Source organism: Pagrus pagrus, assembly GCF_965226575.1.
Source record: "Pagrus pagrus genome assembly, contig: HAP1_SCAFFOLD_55, whole genome shotgun sequence".
Lineage (NCBI taxonomy): Eukaryota > Metazoa > Chordata > Actinopteri > Spariformes > Sparidae > Pagrus > Pagrus pagrus.
The window spans coordinates 311,101-320,454 of NW_028175408.1; the positions used below are offsets into that span (position 1 = coordinate 311,101).

General features: G+C 41.4%; 1 protein-coding gene across 1 annotated transcript; it reads right to left on the reverse strand.

Annotated features, from left to right (window-relative positions):
* Positions 1 to 3,516: 3,516 nt before the first annotated feature.
* Positions 3,517 to 9,117, reverse strand: LOC311253853 (uncharacterized protein). The gene is made up of 4 exons (XM_084384329.1): positions 8,533 to 9,117; positions 8,364 to 8,452; positions 4,072 to 4,682; positions 3,517 to 3,985 (listed from the first exon to the last, which is right to left on the reverse strand). The coding sequence occupies exons 3-4, from the start codon at positions 4,097 to 4,099 to the stop codon at positions 3,630 to 3,632; spliced, it is 384 nt and encodes a 127-aa protein (XP_084240455.1). The 5' UTR covers positions 4,100 to 4,682; positions 8,364 to 8,452; positions 8,533 to 9,117; the 3' UTR covers positions 3,517 to 3,629.
* Positions 9,118 to 9,354: the final 237 nt, after the last annotated feature.

A 9,354-nucleotide genomic window follows, 5' to 3' on the forward strand; every position in this document is an offset into this window, starting at 1 on the left:
ATGGAACATACTGAAGACTGTAATAAAAAATAGCTCTAAACAATTAAGTTATCCTAAGTATTTTACGATATGAATGAAGTAGTTAACAGCTTTAATACATTTTTTGTTAGTGTTGGACCTGACCTAGCAGAACAAATCTTGACCCAGTGCAGGTGGTGGGAGACAGCAGGATGATGGCCAAGCTATCATCGCTGCTGGTGGAGGAGTCCCACCCCCTACAGGCCACTATCACAGCACTGGTCAGCTCCTTCAGTGACAGGCTGATACACCCCAAGTGTGTGAAGGAGAGGTATCGCAGGTCCTTCCTTCCTGCTGCTGTCAGAGTCTACAACCAGCACTGCTCCCAGTAGACCTCACTGTGCACTGTACAATAAAAAACTCTGCACATATCCACACACTTTCTGGTTTGCACAAATTGGACAATTTTTAATATCCATATTTATTATTTATTGTTTGTAAATAAAAATATCAACTGTTTAAACTTACACTGTCCATATTATAAATAATAAATACTATGTCATAATGTAAATACCAATTTCATATTGTAGATATTATGTATATACCAGTTAAATTCTATTTCTTATGTCTTATTATATTGTTTATGTTTTACTTTTATTACTGTTTAAGTGTGATACTGTCCTTTGGCTGCTGTGACAAAGAAATTTCCCCATTTGCGGGACAAATAAAGGAATTCTGATTCTGATTCTGATTCTGAAATCCCAGATCCAGACATTTCCAGACAAAATGACAATAGCAAAGATCATACCTCTGTACAAAACTGGGAACAAACACCAATTCACAAACTACAGACCTGTGTCATTACTATAGATTCTCTTAAATTCTAGAAAAACATTTCAATAACCGACTGGACAGTTTCATAAATAACACAAATTACTCACTAAAAGTCAATATGGATTTAGATCGAACAGAGCAACATCACTGGCATTAATCGATTCAGTTGAGGAACTAACAAATTCAATAGACCAAAAAGAGTATACAGTTGAGATATTCATAGACCTAAAAAAAAAAGCTTTTGACACAATAAACCATGATATATTATTCAAGAAACTAGAACGGTATGGAACAGTCTGGAGGGGACGCTCAGGGAATGTCCAAACATAAACCAGTTTTTTAAAAAAAATAAGGAGATGATTTTTACAAGGTACAGAAATGAGGCAGGTGTTTGATAATCAATAGGGGTATATTGTTTTTAAGTATTTCAGTGGTATTATTTATTAAAAGGGGGTGGAATAAAATAAGTTTATCCTTCCTCCCATTCCTTTTCGGATATGTAAACAGAATTTATAGTTTTCAGTTTATGTTTACTTTGTACATGATAATTTTGGTTTTTACATGTTCGAAATAAACTATCTATCTACACGGTACACTGTGGTCTGTGTGTGTATGCTGTGTACTGTATACTGTGCTCTCGTTCTGTGGTCTGTCCACTCGTACTGTGGTCTGTGTATTTCGTGCTGCGTGCTTGGTGCTGTGGTCCGTGCCTTCAAACGTAAATAAGTGTACATCATGCATGGTGTTACGGCCCCGCATGTGTGTGTATGTTATGTCTTTTTTTTGGTCTCCCTCTCCTGCTCAGTCGCTCCCCGGCCCCGGATCAGGCTCCTCCGTTCTCCCCGATTTCAATTCATATTCGTACAGCTGCCATTCCGTCAAATTAATATCCGAGTAATTATAATGTAAACTAACGTCAGTTCAAGAGATTATACTTAGCCTAGCCAAATGTTTAACGACCTGTATTTTGGTTGATTTTTGTATTGTTTTAACTTCAATCAAGGGACAACTGACGAAACCGCAGCTCTCATAAAATGGAGAGCCGCTAACGAAGCCCTCTTCACCAGATGGAGGAATTCGTCTAAAACCGGATGGGAGTGAGTAAGCTTTTTATGTGTTTTTATACGAGGAGCAGTGGTCCGGTGGTGTGTTTGTTTGTGCCAGACTTCACAGCCTCTTAAAATAGTTTGATGCAACCTAAATGAATAAAAGGAAAATATAGTATAAAGCTAAACTAAATGTTTATAATACTACAAATCAAATAAGTAGTGTGAATTGTAACCTGGTGAACAAAAATGACTTAAAGTGCCACAAAGTACAAGTGAAGGGCAACAGCAATAGTACAGGTGTAGTTATCAACCTAAGTGATATACTAGTTTGTACTAACAATATTAACTATATATTATCAATATAACTATTGATGAAGTATTTGTATTTACACAGACATTCACTATATAATATGATTGCACTTACATGCATGCAAGGAAGAGAATAGAGAATCCCTATTCTACATCACATTCAGTAGTCTCTGTCAGCTTGTGTGTTAGTCACTGTAATATCTTTGTTAACGTGTTCTCAATGTGTAATAATATGTTTAAGTTGTCCTTTTTTGTGTGAATGTGTGTGCTTTATCCAGAGTCTTTGTGAGAGACAGTGCTGTGCCTGTCACCCCCAAACAGGCGCAAAAGAAGTGGAATAACCTGAAAGAAAAGTACAAGGTACCACCATTCTATCTACTTTTCAGTAAACAAGTTGGACATGGCAACATTCATTCAGTGAATTTTTATTTTTTTAGGAGCTTAGGGACCCACCAACGGGGAAAGGGGTGGAGGCAGGAGGGGTGACAGCTGCCACCTGGCCATGGTATGGTCAGATGGATGCCGCACTCCAGGGGCAGCACTCCATTAGTCCGCCCCTGGTAGTTGCGGCCAATCTGACCCCCGCTACAGGTGGTGTTGTCACCCTCCCGTCCTCTGCCCCTCCCAGAGAAGGGGAAAAGCCACCAGGTCCCAAGAGGGCCAGGGCCAGTGGGCAGCTGATGGACTTTCTGAGAGAGCAGGCAGAAAAAGAGGAAGAGAGGGAGAAGAGGGCAGAGGCGAGGGAAGAAGAGAGGGAGAGGGCAGCAAGTCAGAGAGCTGACAAGTATTTGTCTCTCTTTGAGAGGCTTGTGGAGAAAATGTAAATAGTGTATATACGTAGTAGTTGTAGGTAATTTTTAAATGTAGTTCTTTGTTGTTGTTTTATTGTTATTCTGTCAATTAAATAGTGTGAGTATTGAGTTGTGAATGAAGTGGTCTCAAAGAAATTCGAAACGCAACTGGACTTGGTTATCTGTCAGTTATTTGCCAGTTCATGTTCGCATCTGACCAGGCTGAGACTGGTCCTCGGACCTTGGACCAGTCTCAGCCTGGTCAGCGAACATGAACTGATGAAGCCTCTTGGATGAGAGGTAAAACGTCTTCCTAGACAAATCGAGGCACCAAGGCTTGTAACGGTGGTCACAACAAACGCTTCTGAAACTGAAATCTGATTGGGAGGTTGACTTTACTTACAGGTGTTTTTTCAAACCATTGTTATATGTTTAACTATACACATAATATAATCATTTTTAATTGAGATAAACTATACAATCATTTTTAATTAATCAACAAAACAATATTTACAATTAACCATTGTTATATGTTTAACTAACTGTTATATGTTTAATTAATCAACAAAACAATATTTACAATTAACCATTGTTATATGTTTAATTAATCAGCAAAACAATATTTACAATTAACATTAATTAAAATTACAAATAATTATTGAACTGATTATGAATTTGGGGTTTTTCTTTAGTAATCATGCTCCCTCAGAAATGCCGGGAGCTCTTGAGGGGCAGACTCTTCGGCAGCAAGTCTGCCTCTGAGATTGACTCCCGACAGCTCCTGACCTTGGGCAGCATTCCCCCCAGCTTCCTCATCCTCCCAGTCATCCTCCTCTGCCTCCTCCTCTTCCTGGATGTCACCAGCTAACAGGCAAAGGTTGTGGAGGATGCAGCATGCTCCAACAACCTTGGGGGCGAACAGAGCCCGGATCTCCAAAGCCCGGAGGAAGATGGCTCTCCAGCGGGTTTTGAGCAACCCGAAGGTGCGCTCAATAATGTTGCGGGCCTTGGCGTGATGCCTGTTGAAACGGGCCTCAACTTGGCCTGTTGATTAAAATACAGGTAATGTAGAATACATCCAGGAATTCAAATTCAAAGTAACAACTGTAATAAATAATTTATTCTCTCACCTGCTACAGGTTGACGGTAGGGAGTCATGAGGGCCACCGGATGCTGCAGGCAAGGGTACCCCCCGTCTCACAGGAGGAAGAAGCCAGCTGGTGAGTAGAGGGACTGTTTGTACATAGGAGACCTCTGGAGGACAAGGGCATCGTGGACTGACCCCGTGTTGCCGATGTAAACATCCAAAAATGCAAAAATCCCCTGTTGCTCTTCTTCTGCTCCGCAGGTGGGACAAGCCGGATGTGGCATCCATCTATGGCTCCAACTGCACGCCGGAAAAGCCTCATGCCCAGCCAGCCGAGCAAAACCTGCTCCCACCTCCTCCATCTCCTCAGGCTTGGGGAAATGGATAGCCTTGTGGAGGATGCCCATCATGGCCTCCAAATATGTCTGCCGTGACCCTGTAGGAAGTGCCACATGCCAGCCAGTACAGAGAGACAGCCACCTCAATTTCGTGGCTCCAGCCATGTGGCTTTAGCCGGGGCAACATCTGGACCAACAGATTGATGGTCTCCCTTGACAGCCTGAAGGCTGGTTTGAGGTCAGCCTCCTCAGAGAAGAAGGCGCAGAGGATGGGCACAGTGTTGTTAACTTGTGCATACATTCGAGGAGAATGATCCTGTAGTAAAATAAAAAATATTTTTTAATTAGTAAAACTATGAAATAATATTTGAATTTATTTATTTATTTATTACTTTATGAAATAATATTTGAATGTATTTATTTATTTATTAATGACTTGCTTTTAACTATCAACTATGAATATTTGAATAGACTGATGAATTTAAACACATGCTGTAAAAATGTATTTATAGTTCTCTCATGAAACTTAATGTATGTTTTGTGTTCTATACAAATGAGCTTCACTTGATTCATTACACAAGACTTATCAGACTTGTATCAGATATCAGAAATAAAGAAATTATACAACTTAATATGCTCCTCTATTTCACCTGTAATTGTTGGGTCCCCCCATGATTTCACCAGTAGGTGGTGATAGGTATCACATATCAAGTATAGTAGCATAGTAGGAAATTTATGAATGAAAGGGGTGGGTCTATAGCGTTACTATTACTAAACAGTTTGGGGCGGACCCTGTTAATCCTGTTTCATACATTAATATTTATAATAATACTTCTAAACCGTACCATATTTATTTTGTTAACTTTAATATGAATGGAAAACCAAGTGCTCCCGAAGAAAAGATAACTTACGAATCCAGCAAAGGCTAGGATAGCGCGAGGTCTCTCCAGACTCCTCCTCCTCATCCTGGCTCTCCTCCGCTGAAGACGCCCCCTCAGCTCGGCAGCTTCCTCCTCAGCCTCCCAGTAAAGAATACCGACCGCGACAGCTAGCAACACTTGCCGGTCCATATTTAACGGTGGTAATACTCTACTAACTACACAATCCACAAATCCACAATGGCGATCATCTACAAACAACAGCCTTTTCGCGGGTTTTTTTCCCCGCTGTTGGCTCGTGAGATTGAGAAGCACTTAAAAATAAAATAACATACTTATGTACAACGAATGAAGGTTGTTGCTGCTTTATGTACGTGTGTATTTATTTATTTACATGTCACATACACAGGAGAGAGAGAGAGAGAGAGAGAGAGAGAGAGCACTTGTTTTGGATGATAACGCCCAGCTGTTTAATCAGTGCAGGCTGCATTTGGCTCCACAAGAATGCATCGTCTCAAAACTGAAAACGGAGCATTCTGTATTCTTGTGATCTCCGGAGTTCATTCTTCGGAGAACGACTAGCAAGAACATTCTCCTCAAGAACACAAGTCCATTCTTTGCATTCTTGGTATTGAGAAATGCTCATAGTCTGTTAGAAAAGAATGTTACAACAAAACTGTTAATAATGAAGTAACACTGGATATTGGAGTGGGGCTTTAAAAGTAACACTGCTCGTAGTATCTGCTACTAGGGATGTACATTTTAAACAATTTCTTTAATTGATACTTTGCTGATTATCAATTAATCATTAATAATATATGAAATATGAACATTGTTTTATGGAAAACACTTTAAACATAAGTGTTGTGCTCACAACACACGAGCCACCATAATGTAGTGCTTCATGCAACAGTAATAGGGAGTTTGGGGTTAAATTTGGCTATCAATAATAATTAATGATTATCAGGGATAATTATAAATTATGATTACTAATAAGTTCCAATTTACATTAGATCACCTCGGGGCACCACCCTTGAAGAAGGGAAAAAAAGCCAATTCACCAAATCAGTCTCAGAAAAGGTACTAAACTGTTTGTAACTCTGATTAATAATGAACTTAATAACTACAACCAATTACCATAACAGCTAGTAATGGTTGAAGGATTTTGGAGCTCTTGACAAAGTAGAAGTTGGCAACAATCACTCTTGTACAATATTAAATAGACAACATGTGGGTTCAAAAGTCTTTTATTTACAAAGATGAAACACACTAACTTCCATGTACTATATACAGGTTTGTGTGTGTATGTGTGTGTGTGTGTGTGTGTGAGTGTGTGTCTGGCAGAACAAAGAAACAATGGTGGTCACTGATATCACATGTGGGTTTGATATGCTCCAGGCTCAAGGAATGTGTGTGTGTGTGTGTGTGTGTGACGGGATGCCAGGTTATAGAAGATGGTTAGTTGCATGCAAAGACCCTGAGTCTGTGTGAAGCATCAATCGACTAATGTAGAATTAGCCGTCTAGGAAAGCAAACTACCAATAACCTGACCTGAGATTACAATAACACTCAAACAGTGGACACACATAAATTGAACACACATGCATTACATCAATCAGAGTTTAAAGTCCTGTGCTTAGCTGTGCTATGCTATGCTATCTAAGCCCAGTTCAATGTTACCAGTCTTTAAGGAAAAGGTGTCGGTGGTTGCAGGAGAACGTTGGGATTCCAATGAATGCTGTTCTTGCTGTGCAAGGACCGATGAAAGTCAGCAGAGGAGGAAAAGGTTCGCTCCTGTCCTTTGCGAGGGTAGCAGCTCAGTGCTAACCTGCTTGGTGTTCCTCAGATGGTGAAGTTAGCTGGCAAGCTTTGTGTCGCAGCTGCTGGTGCTAACTGATCAGGAATACTGGCAGGACCTCGTGCCGCTGCAGTGAGGAGAAGTTCTTTGGGCCTGCTGCAAAGGAAGCTTGCAGCTCTCCGCAGCTGTTAAGCCCGGAAGAAGAGATCTTGAGGGCAGGCAGCCCGGTGGGGGGGGGATGGAGAGGAGCCCTTGAGGATAAGAAGTCAAAGGAGCGGAGAGGCTTGAGGAGAAGAGAGAGAACAAAGGAAGGCGCTGGAGTTTTGACTCTCTGATCAGAGGGGGGTTTGTCACCCTGACCAATAGTAGCTCAAAGCTAAATATTGCACCTAGGTGTGAAGAATGGGGAATTCTGGGACACTGAGTTCAGTTCAGAGTCCATTTTGAAATCCACAATGAATGACTTCATCTGTGGGTCCCAACATAAGGCTACATTATGAGTTAAAGGAACAGACAAGGTATACACCAAGTTACATGAAAAATAAACTAAATACGACAAAAAATTCTTAACGGTGTTTCGATCAGTGATTGATAATCAGCATCCCTATCTGCTATCCTACCGCTCAATATCCCTTGCTAGCCTACTGTATGTTGGTAAGGTAATTGTTTGTGTATCAACTTTAGCATGTAACCACCTTCTCAAATAGCTCTTAAGTTGTCAGTTGTAAATTCAAAGCTGGGAGTTTTTCCTTATCCAAATCGTATCTTCCTTATCCTCTACTGTATCTTGAGGGAAATTGTGATTTGTGTATTTTGAACACATCTATTAAGGCAATCATCAGACTGTTAATGAAATTTCTTGTCACGATTCTGTGATTTTAGTTTTATTGTGTGTGTTTATGTTTTTTAAACCATATTTATTTATTGTGAATTACCTTCACAGCCCACCAGGGGCCACAGCCTGCTGCTGCCCACACTTTGGGAATCACTGTACAATGGGATAGAGGGGTAACTACAGTGTCGTACTCAGAAGCATAGGACAACTGACCAGGCTGCTGTATTTGACTCACTGGTAGTGAGAACGGCACAACATACCTGGAATATATCAAACTTAGAAAAGTATCAGTAAAATATCTTTACTTACTTTTAGCTAGCGCTAATTTCAAAATTTATTTTGGTCACTACTATTATATTATATTATATTATATTATTTAGACTATCATAATTTATCGAAATGGTCCCCCAAAACTATGAAAATTAAACATTCATTCACAGATATTTTCCTTTGAATCCCAGCATTAGATTTACTAAATCCTCTTACTAATGATAGCAAAGTCAGCTGGGATGCAGATGTTCGAGCTGCGGATAGCATTATGGCTCCGCACTGTCTTTACTGGGCGTCTGCATCACCTGCAATGAAGGAAGATTGATTAGTAAAATTGAACGGGATACATTGCATAATGCAGATACAAAATAGAAATGCCCCGTACCTGAATCCTGGGGAAGGATGATTGGAACCGAGATGGAGGGACGGTTGAACTGCGCCTCGGCAAGCGCCAGCTGTCTCCGGTGCAGCTCCAACCTCTCCTGCTTTATCCGGACCATCTCTTCCTGCAGGGCAGTTTGTCGTTCGAGTCGGCCCTCTATCCCCCGTAGCACCACCAGCTTCTCCACCAGCATCTCGCTGCAGGCGCAGGTCGTTATTGTGGGCTGCCCTGTTAAGCCTCCCCGCATGCAGACAGCAGGCCCTGCTGGTTGGCGCAGGGACAGGGCACTGTTGTGGGGGTCGTCCTCTCCTGGGGGCGGGCACACCCCTGCTCCGCTCCCGGATGGCTCCTCTTCATCCTCACTTTCTGAGAGCCCCTCGTCCCCCTGAACATCGATGCCCCCACTAATGCATTCAGAGGCCGTCTTCTCGATGATGGAGAGGACTTTCACGCAGGCCACATGGGCTGGAGGGGGAGATCTTTTCGGCTATGGCCTGCCAAACACTGTTCTTCACTGTGATGTTCTTTTTGCCCCTTGTTCCCCCGAATAAAACATCACGGTGCTGCCAGACCTCGTCCACTAAGACGCCCGCTTCCCAGCTGACACAGGACGTTGTATTAACGTTGGTCCTTGGTTGGATATGGGTTGCAACGTTAACCAACTAAAAGGTAACGTTGAGATAACGTCTAAAGCTGACGTCATTTCAACATAAAATAACAACGTCAAGATGACGTTGTTATTTAGTTGTTTTTAAGTAATGTTGGCTAGCAACCAACACCCAACGTCTAGTCAACCTCACCAGTTTACGTAAAATATATGTAGAA

Bases quoted from the DNA above. Each gene is read 5' to 3' on its own strand.
- LOC311253853 (XM_084384329.1), bottom strand. From the start codon at position 4,099: ATGACTCCCTACCGTCAACCTGTAGCAG. The intron at 3,986-4,071 runs GTGAGAGAATAA...TTTAATCAACAG, and splicing joins CTACCGTCAACCTGTAGCAG to GCCAAGTTGAGGCCCGTTTC.